This window comes from Haemorhous mexicanus, chromosome 2, assembly GCF_027477595.1.
Source record: "Haemorhous mexicanus isolate bHaeMex1 chromosome 2, bHaeMex1.pri, whole genome shotgun sequence".
Taxonomy (NCBI): Eukaryota; Metazoa; Chordata; class Aves; order Passeriformes; family Fringillidae; genus Haemorhous; species Haemorhous mexicanus.
The window spans coordinates 104,236,985-104,253,523 of record NC_082342.1 but is presented as its reverse complement, the minus strand read 5'-3'; the positions used below and the strand labels follow the sequence as shown (position 1 = coordinate 104,253,523).

The window sequence follows — 16,539 nt, the reverse complement described above, 5'->3', positions numbered from 1 at the left end:
CAACTCAGACTCCACTTTCTACAAGGTTCTATTACTGTTTTAGGTAACCTGTCAGGTGATTTAAAGTAAGATCCATTTGAGGTATGGAGCAACTGTTAAAGCAGCTTACGCAAGCATTAATACAGTTTGTTGTGACACGAGCTGTCAGCTGTCCCAGGTAGCTTCTTCTGCCCCTTCCCATTCTGCTCTCTAACATGCACAGCTTTCAGCAGTCCCACCAACCTGCCACAACAGGTTTTTCCCCTCATTTTAAAGGACACTACATTTTACAATACATGTTACACAGTATGCTCTGTCAATCTGCAGAGCTCCACATACTGCTAACAGGACCCTGTAATATTTGAGGTGTGTTAGCTCTTGAAACAAATCAGTGAATTGAAGCATAAGCCACAAATGCCTACCTTACATCCATATGAAATGATATCTAGCTTTTAAAAAGTACAGATATTAATGTTTATTATTAAGCATTATGATTTTATATCTGTCACGTATAAGTGCTTGTCAAAAGATTTTTGATTCTGTAGGCACTAAGTAGTTTCTCTCTAAGACCAATTCCTGACCTAAGCCTAATTCCTATACTGTCTTATTTACTAAGCATGTACATGCCTGTTTATCTTTACTGGCCACCTTTGTGATTAGTGTACAGTTGTGGTACAGCAGCTCCCAGGGCACGAGCAATACACTTCTATGGGATTATATTTTAACTTTATTTAACCTACTTCAGTGATGGAGGCTTGATAACCATGATGTGAAATGGAATGGGAAAACACAGATGCCTGCACAGAAGAAAGACAACAGTGGTTCTCATCCTTCATTTTTCCCTTTTAGAAATCTTACTTGAATGGTATCTATAGTACTCTAGTCACAGTATCTTCAGGTCCTGTTTTGTTTCAACCTTAATCTGCTAAAATGAATGTTAATGGAAGCTTTAAGTTTTACAACAATTTTGTGTGGTTTTACAACAATTTCGTGTCACTAGCTTAGTAGCCCCTAACACAAGCAATCTTAATTTCTAAAGCTTTTTGCTTTTGGATTTAGCTAACATTTTCTTCACAGATCTTTTCAATCATTGACTAGAAATTAAACATAAGTAGCAGTTCAACCTATATTTAACTGCTCAGGGACTGAACTTTAAAACACAGTTCTCTTGGTGTAGATGCAGGACTGCAATGATGAATCAGACTTAGGAATGCACAAAAGATAAAAAGATGGATGTTTTAAGCAGAACTAGGAGATCTGCAGACTAAAGTTGTCCTGGACAGGTTCGAGCAAGAATAAAATACATTCAGAAAAGTGCACTAAGAGCAACAAGAAGGGTTTGTTTTTGCAAGCTTTACTTCCAAATAATTACACCTGGTACAGATTGATCAGATACTTTTAAGATAAAGTGCTTGCTGGTAATGTACTCTCAAGAAAGGCTTTTCCATTGAAACAAAGCTTCTGTACAGAAAGCAGTTGTTTAATGAATAACATGGCCTGTCCTGCAGCATGAAACTTCCTCTCTCAGACCACGTGCACATGTGTGCCTGTTAGCAGTCAATTACAGATGGAAGCAATTGTGAGTGGACTAGCAATTTTGCTATTGCTAGGACAGTGGTTACTCTGAGAGCCAATAACCATTTCTCATACAAGTATTCTACCACTGAAACTGCAGCTGAAAGCCTCAAAAACACCTGTAGTTTTGTCTGCCTGACTGCAAAAAACTGTCCAAGAAATACAGATTTTGCTCTGGTTCATAATTATGAAATTAATTCAGTAATATAAAAGACATTATCTCTTAAAGGTGCAACTCCATATCCTAAAATAGCAATTTTAATAATGATCAAATTCAGCTCAAATACTATCTATAGTTATATACCTGTATTAGGACTGAAAGCTGTCAAATCTACTTTAAGACAAGAGCTTCCTGAGTTCTCTACGTATTGCCATTCCTTAATATCACAGTGCAGATATTACAGGTAAACACATTCATAGCTCAGGTTAACAGGAACAGAAGTTTGGAACTTCTAAGGCTGTACACAAATTTTCCTAAGAAACTGTCACAATGTGGATCCTTTCAAGTGCTATTAAAGCTGACTGAATAAAGCATTTCTTTTTCAAAAAATGGTTATATTTCAGTTACTCAGATTTTTTACCTTATTGATCAGAAACATGCCAGAATGGACTTAAGGCAAGGACACACATTAATTTTAAAAATGATCAGTATTTTGCATTAAACCACTGGAAAAATTAGTGCAGCATTAGAATAGTATATGGGAGAAAATGGACATTAAATACGTAGGAAATTTACTTCCTACTTACAAACTTACACAAATTACAGCAACATTAGGCAATTAGAAGACCTGGACGTAATTTATATTAACTTATAATAACCACATTAGAGATGAAGTACCACTCACAGCAAAAGGAATGTAGTGAGACTGAAGTTTAATATCTAGCATTGTTAAGAAACTGACATCTAATGAAACAAAAGTGGAATGCCAATTTCATAAAAATATACACATATAAAAGTATCTTTGTGCCTGAATTCCAGAACAGCTTCTCCAAAGTAGTGCTTCTAGAACTTTCAAGTTTTAATTATATTCAAAGTATTTATCATTTGAACAAAGTTGGCAAATTATATTCTTATATTATTTTTTCCTTGGTATCTTCCTAAACAGAAAGCATCACTAATTCAATAACGGGTCACTCATGAATGGAGATTTTTCTTTTTCTCCCCCATGAAAGCAGCAGAATATTACAATTTTAATATTAGAGTGAAACCCATTTGTTATTCTATCTACTACACCTTCCTCATTCTTTCACAGAGCAAGCTAGTCAACAGTAATTTGGCAAAAAGAAATTTAAGTCAACAACAAGATGAGCTGGGCTTCGGTTTCCGATGAAGGTTTACTGTATCTGTTTGAATAAAGTGATCCGATCTATCTTCAGAGGCTAGAACTCTTCTAACAGCTTCTTCAAAGGCTGCTGCAACGTTAGTGGCATCTTTTGCACTGGTTTCAAAATAGGGATGGTTGCCATTATTCCTGCACCAGTCTTGAGCTTCTTCTGTAGATACTTGCCTTTCATCGATATCAACTTTGTTACCCAGAATCACAAATGGAAAACTTTCAGGCTCCTTGACATCTGCATAATAAATGAATTCTTTCTTCCAGTTGCTTAAGTTTTGGAAGCTTTGAGAGTCATCCACACTGAAGGTTAGCAGGCAACAGTCAGAACCTCTATAGAAAGGAGTCCGCAAGCTCCTAAACCGTTCCTGACCTGCTGTGTCCCATATCTGCATTGTAACAAAATGTCCATCCACTTCCAACTCTTTATTTAAGAATTCCACACCTATTGTATGAAACAGCTGTGCATCAAACTTGTTGGTGACATATCTGTTCATGAGGGAACTCTTCCCAACTCCACCATCTCCTAGTAGTATTACTTTAAGGAGTGATGATTTTGCTGCCATTGTTACGGGAAAAGATCCTCCTGTTTTCCTAGACCTGTAAAGATTAAGGAAATCATTAAAAAGGAGAATAGTTGTGAGCACCAAATTTTGCACACGTAAATATCTAGAATGTGTTTTAAATTCCACCAACATCAAGTTTCATGTACAAAAACAGGACTCCACTAAACAGGTGAACTGTAGATAGACTCCAGAAAGAGTATCCACTCAAGAATATCAAATTAAAGAGGTGTCTCTTCCACAGACTGCAGTCTGCATCTAAGCAGTATGCTGCATAAATTACTGGTCTGTCACTTAGAACTATTTAAAACCCCCAAATCCTTCAAACCACTCCCCCTTTGTACTGAAGGGGTATCACATCACATTCAACAAGTGCTATAATTCATTTATGTTCACTGGAAAAGGTTCATGGAAAAAAAGCAGAGTGAGAGAATTTTATAGAGCATGTGCCTTGAACTAGTCACTTCAGTGCTGTATTTTATTACTTTTTTGTATGCTACTTTTAAAACCAAAGCACTAGGAACACAATTATCTATGGAACTAATGCAAATGCTGTCATTTTATTTAGATGAGCATTCAATAGTTTATAGTTTACTCCTTGCAGAAAAGCATTGATAAATGGAATAGTATTAAAAGAAAATAAATACTCATAAAAGAAAGAATACTTATAAAAGAAAATTTGCTGCTACTACTTCAATGATACTCAAAATGCCACATACTGAGCCCAAGCCTACAATGACAGTTCAGTTAGGAGGTGCCAACTTCCCATAGTAAAACTGTCAAAAATTCTGGAAGTGCTAGTGAATAGTCTGGCTGCCAGCATGGGGATGGCAAATTAGTGACACCAAAGAAGGCTTTTTAACTGTTAAACTTAAAAAGAAATAATTTTAAAAAATCCTTTATCACTTTAGTTTGCTTATTAGTGCTTTGTACCCAACCTTTGTCCTCACAACTGTAGTGTCATCTAATACTGTAAAATGGTGTTTTAATTGCTTGGGGGTAAAGTTTCATTTTATCAAGCTCAAACTGAAGTTTCTGCATGAGAACTGTGTTCCTAAACCTACCTGATAGTCTGGGCTTCCGCCCTAACAGGCTTCTCTGAAAATAGCATCTGTTTAAAATGGAAATAGGTCATAAGTTGCCAAGTCCCTCTCTTTCTTTGAAGGAAGGAATGTGGTCTTGCTAGTTGTAATTAGCATTACTGGCATATACATCACCCACAGTGTGACTGTAGAATTAGTACCTGATACAAGCTGGTGTGAAAGTCATATGACTCTGTGCTGCCTTACAATCAAGGCCTACAGTAGGAGCAAGAAATTTCAGGAATTCTTTTTTATCAGTGACTTTCCATCTTTGAATATTTACTTGCTAGACACAATCTACAGTAAGATAAAAGGAGTAGTTTGAAGCCTCAACACAAAAAAAAAGTCAAAATACAAGGAACTGACTGCTTCCATTAAATTTTTTTTTCAAAGCAAGTAATTTAATTCATTCACACTGCACAATTAACAACAACATTTATAAAACCTTAATTCTGTACAGGTTTGTATGATAATAAAACTTCTTAGAAGCTACAATAAGATAGTTCATTTACCCTTCAGAGAGCTACAGGATAATGGCTGTGGCTCAGGTTATGAATACATACATTTTAGTGCATGTGGAAAGCCTCATTAGAGTTACTGGACTACTTGTGTAAGAGTTGCAGTTAAGAGATGCTTAACTCCTAACTCCGAAAATGGTCCAGTGCATTTATTTATGTCTCCAGTTTCTACATCAGTAGACAGGAGCTGCTTCTTAATAAATAATGCTTTCATGGGAGCAGAGGGTACTGAATGTTCTCCTGTTCTTCCCTACCAGTGCAGGGAACAAGTTATAATTTATTTTTCCAGTCCTGCAGAAATTGGAAGTTCCATGAAAGACACAATGTGCACAAATAAGTGGCTTAAGTAGTTCTGACTGGTACTATGCACTTTTTTCTTTAGCATCTGCATTTTTATCAATGGCAGTTATTATCATGAAATTGTCCACAAGGCCACATTTTAAACAAAATACACATAAGGAAGGTGTTAACAGTATCTACTACTTTGTGCATCTAGGACCTGCAAAGTTAATTTGCAGAATTTCAACTATGTGGGCCATTCCTGTGAGGTCTAAGAGACTGATGACCATAAAATTAGTTTTACTGGGCAGACAATTACAGACCAACCACAAACTATTAAAAGTGGACCAAACTGGTTGTTTCACACAAAAGCTGTGAAAAGAGTCTTCCATGATGTTCCAGGCAATGTTGCTTTTCAGGACATTCATTTCCACTGCTGCCATGCTAGGCTAGAATTAAGTTTCTAATCCAAATAATGGAATACACATTCACTCATTTAAATTGATGTTGACAAGCTGTATCTGAAACATCAAAGAAGCATGTTTGAAAGTATTAATAAGTATTTTTATTTAAAAGCAGCTAAGACTTTATACATTTACAGTTTTATTACTATATAAGGGCCTCATCTGCAGCCACAACTGATAATGTCATTTAGAGTACCTGCTGAATCAGAGTTGTATTTTTCAGAGCAATAGACTGCTGCATTTATTTTCTGATTGTGCATCTTTAAATAAGTTAAGATTTTTAAAGAACTTAATTTCTGTAATTGTTTTTTCTAAAGTTATGAAGCCTTAACACTCCAACAAATAATACAATGATAAAATACTTAAAACACTACAATAATTAGTATTATTTCTTCTATTACACAATTTATCTGTATCATGTGCATTTTGACAGTGTTTTTGGAAGGGATGGTTAACATACAATATGATGTTTCTGAAAATTTACTACATCAATTTTTCAGTTTTAATCATCATTCATTATCTGAAAAGAAAACAAAAGCTTAATTCCTAATGTGCATGTGATTGTTTTACCCAGCATGACGATTCACAAGACAGTACAGAATTACATGTAACTGTTTGCTATAGTTATTTCTTAGTGAGCTACACAATTAGTTAATGTAAAAGTAATCTCAACCTAGTAGGCAAAGGGCCTGTAACAAGAATAATTTTTCTCATGTTCTTCAATCATTTCAATATTCAAAGAAAGAGCAAATAAAAAGCAGCCCCACTCTGAATAACCATTTCTGAGTTGCTTCCCCTGACTTAAAAGGATTACAGTGCTTAAATCACTGACTTCAATATTCCTGTTAAAAGCAGAGAACGTTTTCTATTAAATGTAATTTATGACAGGATCATATACCATAACACAAAAAAGTAAATTAATTGTTGCCTTTCAGGATTCCCCTTTTAAACAGTAAAATGAATTGCAAGTCAAATATTTCCACTATCAGTCCAAATATTTGCTATCACAATGAAAGACAAACAGCTAAGCAACCTCAGAAAAATCAGTTTGCATTACAAAATCCAGTCCTGCAAAGCTTAATGAAATACCACTGCCTTGTCCAGTTTATCCATCTAGATTGTGTTACTTCCATATGTCAGCTTAATATCTGTATTTTCAGTGCAAATACCGATCTTGCATAGGTACTGAGGCAGCACTAACAGAAAAGCAAGATTCTTCATCTAGAAAACCACAGCAGCAACATGTAAACTCAAGTCTAGGCATTTGTCCTTTTTTAATATAAAAATAATTTCATAGATTAAGGAGGACCCACTCACACCAGTGTACTGAAGGCTGAAGACAAATGCTGAACTCAAGTTCTATGGAAAAGCAGTGCTAGCCAACACAGTAACAGCATTGCCTCTGTAATGTCAGCAAGCTGCAAACCCCATGTAAACTATTAAGGAAACCAAGGCAATTGAACCTATTTAGTTTCATTTTTCCCATGCTGATACCAGCCACTGCAGCACACCATTAAAAACTCAAACAAAAAAAACCACACCTAGCAACTGAAATCTCACCTCCACTCCCCATTTTTAATAGGGCACCAAAACCTGGATCTATTGTAATACCACCACTGAACTGCCTTAGCATTTTTTTAAGAAACAGATGTAAGGGACACTTCCAATTTCTAGACAATTGCTTCTCCACTGATATTTACTTTCTAACTTGGAAACAGGTGACAAAATTTGTTTCAGTTATCACTGCCATTCAGTGGTCACTGGTGAACCACCTGTTATACAAAACCAAGACTAAACCTAAAGGTTTTCTTGAGGATATGTAGTACACTGTCCTTTAACTAAAGCTGTTAAATATAAAACAGACTCAAGTTTGTTCCCATCATGTAAGTAATCATGTTTACTTACAACCTAATATGCCATCAGCCAAAAAGGGGCCATCTTTGACTTAAGAAAAAGACACTAAAGTTACAGACAAGCAGAATTAGCAGTTCTATGTGCATAATATTGACCATGCTTCACAACTTCCTATCCTCAAATTTACACATATAAGCACATCCATTTCGGTTTTGAAGCTTATTCACAATTTTATTTACTAAGCCACCATATTTTGTTAAGCTACTGGTATCAGATGAGAAGTTTAAAAAGGGACACCACTGCAAGTATTTTGACTGAAAAAACCACTTGCCTTTCAATAGAAATGTAAACTCCCTCCCTCATTAGTAGTTGGGGTTTTTTCACAGAAACAAAGCATTTGACAATAATTGCCAGGCTAGCATAGAAAACATAGTTTGTTAGTTACAGCAGCCCATCAAAGAATGACATTAATTGCTTCTCTGTGAAAGGTCTGAAAAGAAGTCCCAAGAACTACAAGAGTTACAGCAGAAAGGTCAGAATCCAAAACTACGCAGTTTTCAACACTTACTGTTTGTGGAAGATTTACATTTCTCAGCCCTCAATCACTACAGTGGTTAAACTTGTTGCCTATAGCAGATCTGCAAGTTTCCAAAAATCTGAAAAGAAAGGACAGAAGCATGTTTTCTCACTTTTCTCTCCTTAGTCAATCCTTGCTCTTATATTTGGAAGGTAGTGGTTTATACCCTGGTCAATTAAGTGGCAGAAGAATACTTTTTTAGTGCATAAGAGGCCATAAACATTTTTGACCTTGGAAGACTTTTTCTCAATTCAAAGAAAAACAACCTGATATGAAGCCAAGATGCTACAGGCTTTGTACTTTTGAATGTGTTACAAGCAGAGACATTAGTCAGTCTCCAAACTGACCCTCCCCTCCATGGGGCATTGACGTAAGAGCTGTGGAATAGGAACACCCCTTTACTGACAGTCACTTGCCTCAAAGCCAGCCCTTCTGTCACACAGCTCGACTTACCAAAGTCCTAATCTCCTCATCTCCTCACAAGTCTTCCTTCCTGTATCTATGATTTCACCACTGCACTATGAAGATAACCTGTCAGCAAATTATTAAACATCTATCCAAAAGAAAACACAGACTATTTGAAATTGCCTCTAGTTGTAAGCAGCCTTGATCTAACACCAGAATATCACTAGAATTTACTTACAATTTCTTTTATGAACACAACCCAAAATGAACTGTCATTCAGCTGTTGCCACTCATTTAGATACCAAAAAAGTTTTATTTGGGGGTTTCTTTGTAAGGTTTTGACTCCTTTGAAGCTCAGGATTCTAGTTCAAACAGTTGCCTGGCATGACCCAGGACTATGAAAGACCCACTGGCCAAGGGAAGGAATTGTGAAGTTCACATAATCCTTGGATCATTAAATCATTTCAGCACCTACTGCCAGAATCTCTTCAATTATTCTAACTTCTAGCTAGACACAAAGTCAATTAGCAAAATTTGTCAGGAGAAATACCTTCATTTATATCTCTGCCAGTTTAATCTTGCATAAGCCTAACCTTCACCTCCAACCTCATTCCCCAAATTCAAGTAAAATGAGCAAACTTATTTATTCCAATTTAATCAGAGTTGACATTTCTCAGCAGTTCACAGTTAAACATCTTCCAGCTTAAATATTCTGATACTTTCAGCCAACTTCAAAACACCCTTCAGTGCTGCTGCTCGTGGTCCAACACTGCTAACAATGCCTGAGCTATTTGACATTCTCCTTGCAACCTACTTCTCTATTACTGCTTCCACTTTTTCAATAACTTATCCAGCAATTATTTCTGCCCAAATGTGCTCATCTTTCTCCCTTGCATTAGTTTCCCTTTTCCTTCAGGGAATCTTAGTAATAGCCGCCTCTATTGGTTCAAGGCTACCTTGTACATTCATATTCTTCCCAGTGTAACTTTTGTGACAAAAGCCCATCCCTAAGGCATTAAGTGGGTTACACTGTACCAGGCCAACACACTTGTCTGCTCTGCTCAGGAGGAAAACAAAAACAAAACACAGGGGAGAGAAAGAACTTACTTACTATTTAAAAAAAAAAAAAAAAAAAAAACCAACAAAAAAACAAACAACCAAACAACAAACCCTAAGGACTTCTTACAAGCCTTTTTGCTGGGAAGTTTTTATCCATTGTGAAACATTTATGTGAAAATCCAATCCTAAGGAGCTGGAAGATATGTTTCCCATAATTTATTACCAAATTGACACAAAATAAAACAAAGCTTGAAATTTAAATATCTTACTTGACCTTCTGCAATTCTTTTTTTACACTTATTTTCAATTTAAGGAAACTGATGGTGTTTGAGCACTCAAAAGTAAAACAAGGACTGCTAGAGCAGGTGTTTTGGTTTGCTTTTTTTTTAATTCCCACTGTCTCTTTTTAACTTTATGGAAAAGGCTTTACTAAGATTAAGACAGCAAAGACAGCTCCATACAACCTGAATGAAGACAGAGAAAAGTAACTGTTCATTATACATTTGATGTTGGTATGAAACACAGATAGAGCTGTATGATCCTTTGATTAGGTTTCTCTGAAAATAAAAGTGCTATGAAAAAAATGTTTTGGATTTATTTTGGGTATGTGTGCTCTCCCTCCAGTCTGCCATTACAGCTTGTTACCTACAAAGCTACTAAAAGTAATGGAAAAACACTTGGAAAAAAAACCCCAGTCACACATAGCCACCCTTGCTCTAAAAAAAGCTAGCACTGACAACTTCAGTGTTGCACAACACCTTAAAAGTAAAGACAAATAAAAGCCACATGCTTATTTAGGGTAGCTGTAAATTATTATGGACAAGAAGGAAAACAACACGTAGGATGGGAGGCTGCACAACAGCTATCTGCAGACAAGCATTTCAATTCCTGAACAAAACTTAGCCAAGACGTTCCCCACTTAACTTCCCACTTAACTTTTATTAACTTCCCACCCAAGTTAATAAAACTTAAATGCTCTCCATGTATCTACTTATATGTAACCTTGCTATAAAGGCACTAATAGAGGTCTTTAAAACTATTTTTCTTGCACTATCCTGTTACCCACTAAATTGTTTTGAACAAGTTACCTGTAACACGGATTTACTTACACCGAGAGCAGCCCATTAACCACGCAGACGTAAGCGATTCCCAGCCCTGGCCCATCCCTATCCCTGCCCACACCTGAGCCCGCAGAACCACCTGCCGCCCCTGGGAACTCCCCTGGCCCTGCAGAGCGCCTGAGCCGAGCCACTGCTTCAGAAAAGGAGAACTGAAACCCAAGGGCGGGCTGGGCAGGCGGCCCCTCTCCACACAGAATCCACTGGGTTGGAAAAGACCTCTGAGATCACCGAGACCAACCTATGGCCGAACACCTCCCAGTGAAGCAGCCCGCGGACTGAGGGCCACGTCCAGCCTTTCCTCAAACACCTCCAGGGACGGTGACTCCATCCCCTCCTCCCTGGGCAGCCCGCTCCAAGCCCACAGCAACGAGGAAAAGGAGATAAAAGGAGCTTCCATACTTCTTCTGTTCCCAATCTGAAACGTGTTGAGGACACAGGTACGAAGCCGAGTTTCACCCTGACAGACCGGCGATGTCTCTCAGACGAGAGGAAGCGCTCCGGGGTCGGCGCCAGCTGGAGCCGCATCCCAAAGGAGCCACCGCCTGCCCCGGAGTCACGAGATCCCGGATCACGCCACATTCCCCGCCACCCGCACCGGCTCTGGGGAGCGCCCGGGGCCCCCTCCCACCGCGGGCCCGGCCGGGGCTGCCCTCCCGCTCCCGGGAGGCTGCGCCAGGGAACACCGGGGAGCGCGCCTGGGATCCCGGACAGCGGCGGGGGAGCGAGCGGGGAACGCGCCAACGAGGGAAAGGAAAATAACGCAACCTGACTCGGCTCCAGGCCGCGGGAAGGTAACTGCCGCCGGTCCCGGGAGCGCTGGGGAGGCCGATCCCTGCCCGCGGGAAGGGAATTGCCGCCGATCCTCCCGCCGGTCCCGGTCCCGGGCTGCGCCACCGCCGCCGGGCGCCGCGGAAGGAACCAACATGGCGGGCAGGCCGGGGGCGGGACCTAGAACCACGTGATCCCGGGCCCGCACATCGGCCACGCCCACCGGGCAGGGGCCCCGCCCCGACGGGAACGTGGGGAGCGGCTCAGCCCGGAGCTGCGGGAATGGGGACGGCGGGAACAGCGGGACAGCCGGCAGCGGGACAGACTGTGCCCACAGCCAAACCAGGGCCGGAAAGGCCCATCGAGGGCCATCTCCCATCGATCACTATCGTGCGCCGTCTGAGAGCGTTCCACTGGAAAAGATAACACTTTTACTTGCTCTAGAATGCCCTGCATTATTAAGCCCGAAAATGCCTTTATAAAGTATTTATAAAGGTCAGAGTTATTTGTAGTAGTGTCACTGTGCTCCACACTAAGGGCCCTAGGTATGCAAACTCACAATTGTAAGGCAGCTTCGCTTTACAAGTAAAAACATTTAAGGTATCAATGAAGGAATTCATTGAAATACAAACCATACTACTTTAAAAAAGTAGACAGGAACTTTTTTTTCCCTGTAGTAATTCAGAATAACACCATTCAGAATAACTGTTAAAACAAGATCAAAAGAAAAAAAAAGCTAAAGGAGACAGTGATAAGAGTCTTTTCTGCATCTTTACAACCTCCCCACAAGGGCAAAGTATAATTAAAATGAAAAAAACCCAAAAAATTAAAGAGGTTCCCACACCATCAGGAGGAATAGGTGGTGACAAGCATAAGTACACCCATTTGCTCAAGCAGTCATCACATGCTTCTGATCATAAGGCAGATGCAACCAGACTGGGATTGCCACTTGTAGACTTGTCTTGTTTTGGATCAGACATCAGCACGGCCCAAGGAATGGAAAACAAGATCTCAGTATCATCAAAAGGAGATGTCTCCTACTGACAGGAACAGGATTATTAAAAGGCAGGCCATGCTAGAGGCAAATCTGATGATACCAGACCCACTTTTATCTAACAAAGCTGGACTTCAAAAATTTTAAAGTGCTTTTTTCCTGGAATCTGCTTTCATCCAATTCTAGAATAAAAGACAAGCAAGTGCTGGAGGGGTAGGAAAGTGGACTTTAAATTGTGGTAATTCTAAGGTATATAAGCTCTGATCAGTTATAAGTCACTATTTTATGATTTATACAGAAGAAAAAGCTGTGTTTAGAAATGGAGGAAATAATTACTCTATTTTGCACTTAATATCTTTTGGGGAGAAGCTACCATGTTTTTGTTTTGAAACACACTGGATTTTGTTTTGAAACACATTGGATACATTTGAGGAAATTTAGAATTGCAGGATAGTTTGTCTTGGAAGGGACCTTTAAACGTCATCTAGTCGTATCACCCTGCAATGAGCAGGGACATCTTCAACTAGATCAGATTGCTCAGAGCCGTGCCACCATCAGCCTGGGCAACCTGTTATAAGGTTTCATCACCCTTGCTGTAAAAGTAATGAATTCCTAGCCTGAATATAGTCAATCTGTCCAGTCTGGATCTATGCTCCTTTCTCATCCTACTGGAACAGGCCCTGCTAAAAAGTCTGTCCCCATTTTTCATATAAACCCCTTTTTAGGTCCTGGAATGAGGTCAATGAGGTCTTCACAGTCTTCTCTTCTCCAGGCTGAACCACCCTAGCTGTCTCATCCTTTCCCCACAGAAGAGGTGCTCCAGATCTCTGATCATCTTGGTGGCCTTCTCTGGACCTTCTCCAACAGGTCCATGTCCTTCCCGTGCTGAAGACCCCAGAGCTGGATGCAGGACTGCAGGTGGAGTCTCATGAGCACAAAGTAGAGAAGCAGAATCACTTCCCTCAACCTGCTGTTCATGCTGCTTTTGATCCTTTTTGGGCTGCAAGTTCACACTGCCAGCTTATGTCCAGCCTCTGATCCACCAGCACCCCCAAGTCCTTCTCCTCAGGGCTGTTGTCAATCTGTTAAACTCACAGCCTGTATTGACATCAGGGTCAATACCTGACACCCTGACCCCCGGTACAGCATCTTGTACTTGGCCTCACTGACTCTCATGAGGATCCTCTTTAACCCAGCTCTTCAGCTTGTCCAGATAGCTCATTTTTTCAAGTTCTATTTAGAAACAAAATTCTTGAACTTCTCAGATAGGATATATTTTTATTTCTTTTACATGGGAACATATAAGAAAATAGAAAAGAACCATGGTGTAACCATGGCTACTATGCTCATGATTTTATAGGCACAATGGAGCATCGCAGGGTTACTCTCATTGTTAATACAAATGTGAGTGCTTGAGGATCAGGAACTGAAGGCCCTTTTCCTTGTGTCCACTGTTACATATCATGTATGTAACAAACACAATAGTTGCTATAGAACAACACAAATTGTAGAACAAATAATGCCTCTGATAGGGCTGATCACATGAAGCACACCTCCCAGTCCTGAGGTTAGACAGAAGAACATGCCCAGTTAGGACGCAGTTTGAAACAAGTGCACCAAAGTCACTCCTGTTTAAATTCTGCAGACAGATGGGGTCCCTATGGAGGCTGCTGTGGGACTGCCCCTGTCTGAGGCCTCTGTTTGACCATCCCAGTGAGGGGGAGCAGGGCTGGTACAGTGCTGGTGGGGGCAGCTGCTTCAGAATCCCACTGCCAGCAAGAGCCCCGTTTTGGCTCAGGCACTATACAAGCCTGGTGGCCCCGTTCCTGCACACCACCTTGTGTGCCAATCTCTGCCCTACAGCATGTCCCCAGACTTGCCCAGTTCTCACTGGAGTTTTGGCAGATCATTGTCACCAGACCTGCCTTGCTCTGTCAGTCAGTGACCCTTCAACTGAAGCCACTGTCCCTGCATGCCTTGTCACCCACCATCCTCCCCTGGCTTGCTTCCCCCTGTGCAGCAAGCCACCCTTGCTGCTCCCTCACATGCACCTTCATCTGAAAGCTGACTTGGCACTTAAGGGATTTGGTTCACAGAGGTGTATTCATGTTGTTATGCCATGTAAGAGAGAACAGCACAAAAAACATCCAATGGCAAATAAAGGGCAACTTTTTGTGAGTAGGAGGAAGTTCTGTATCAGCAAAGCTCTCTTATAATAAGAGCTTGTGAATAATACTTTTTACTATCTGTAGCTGGCAAGGAGACTATGACCCATCCTGGCAAGTGATGACATGGCCTCAGTAAAACATGACTTTGTCACTTCTTGGCTGAATTACAAGAGTACAAAATAAGGGGATATGAAGTCATTTATGGCTCTCTTAATACCAGAATGCAGCAAGCCAGCTCCCAAGCAATCCAAGAATTTATCAAAGTGCTCTTGTTTCTTTCCATATCTTCTAGGCAGTCAGTGAATTGGACCATTACACCCTGAAGATTCCCTGAAGGACTGTAATATTTGCTCCTTAACCACAGCCTGTAACCAGCTAACTTTCCTTCTTGGCACAAAAAAAGAGTTGTTTTTTGTTTAAAGAGCTGCAGTTCTTTGCTTTAGTAGCAAATGTAGACAGAACAGCAGATGGAAAGAAACACACTTTAAATGAAAAATAAACAGCAAAAATTTCCTTTTGGTTTTGAAAAAAGGAAAGAGTTATAAACAACAAATGGTAGATGAGTACCTCCCTAAAAAGTGAACAGTAAGAGGGATATGACAGAGATAAAAAAGGCACTCAGCAAAACAGATGGAAGTGGATCTGGCAGGGGATCTCCAAGAACCAGAAGGAGATTTGTTACTGGTGTTAAGGGAGCGACATTGACTACAATTAATAGAGCACTTCAGATAGAGAATAGTGTGTTTTTACATTGAAAATTGTGTGAAATTCATTGTTAATTCAGCTCTCATCTTCTTAAGATATGTATCACAAGTTCTGCAACTACTGGCTGCTTGATCTTTGAGAGCAATTTATGCTTAAGAGTTTATCGCTGCTATTAAATCACAGGATTCAAGGAGCTGAATTTACAGCATTTCTGGAAAACCCCATGGAGACAAATACAGACTTTAGCCTTGTTCAGCATATATTTGTCCTGTGTTTGTGGGGATCACCTCTACAGACACACTCCTTGTAGGGGTAGCAGCACAGACACGCTAAATATCATACCCAAATTAATGGTCTCTGCTTAAAATGTCCAGAGATCTTTTTCTCACCTGGAATTAACTGAAAAAAAAAATAGACTTCAACAATATAAAAGAATCTAATTTTTCAAAGCTTTTTTTTTGTTTCTGGACTCTACTTCCTGTACTCCAGTGACCTACATCCTCCTGCTGTTGTACACACTATGTAGTTGCAAGGTGGCTTTTTAAAGACATTTTGGGACAAAGCATGTAACACAGCATATAATCTTAGCCAGCCAAATATTTTAAGCCTGCACAGTTACACATTTTGTGATGAGCAGTTCAAAAGAAAATGATGTTACATATTACATCACAGATGTAGTCAGGGTTACAGATACAAATTTTATCCTTCAAATATATTCTGTCAGAAAGACCCTCCATGCCTTGTAATATTTCCCTTTGCCAAGATAAAACTTGGATGAGCTGTACATTACTGGAATGGCTTCAAAACCAACTGCAGGCAGAAATTATTTATAATTTATTCAGAGCTAAAATAAAGTTCTCCTACACAGTGTTCTGACACAGCACAATGCTGGCATAAAGCTCTCCTCAACAGGACCATGACCTTCAAAATGACTGCACACAATCCTGTGCTTGCTGTGATCCACTCACACAGGAGTGTTTGCTTTCCTGTAGTTTCACTGAAAGCTAACAATAATACTTTACACAAAAGTTCTGCCACTTAAGCAGGACTACTCATAAGCATCAATTCTAGCACACAAGTAAGGGCTGGGAAGG

The 16,539-nt window shown here is 39.8% G+C and overlaps 1 protein-coding gene across 2 annotated transcripts; it reads right to left on the bottom strand.

The window, feature by feature from the left end:
- Positions 1–1,317: 1,317 nt before the first annotated feature.
- Positions 1,318–11,749, bottom strand: RAB9A (RAB9A, member RAS oncogene family). Of its 2 annotated transcripts, XM_059839791.1 has the most exons (3): positions 11,576–11,749; positions 8,217–8,304; positions 1,318–3,488 (listed from the first exon to the last, which is right to left on the bottom strand). In XM_059839791.1, the coding sequence occupies exon 3, from the start codon at positions 3,452–3,454 to the stop codon at positions 2,849–2,851; it is 606 nt and encodes a 201-aa protein (XP_059695774.1). In that variant the 5' UTR covers positions 3,455–3,488; positions 8,217–8,304; positions 11,576–11,749; the 3' UTR covers positions 1,318–2,848. The 2 variants fall into 2 exon arrangements, with proteins under 2 accessions (XP_059695774.1, XP_059695775.1); XM_059839792.1 differs by lacking the exon at positions 8,217–8,304 and having other exon boundaries at positions 11,576–11,748.
- Positions 11,750–16,539: the final 4,790 nt, after the last annotated feature.

Coding starts and splice junctions, on each gene's coding strand:
- RAB9A (XM_059839791.1), bottom strand. CDS start 3,454: ATGGCAGCAAAATCATCACTCCTTAAAGTAATACTACTAGGAGATGGT.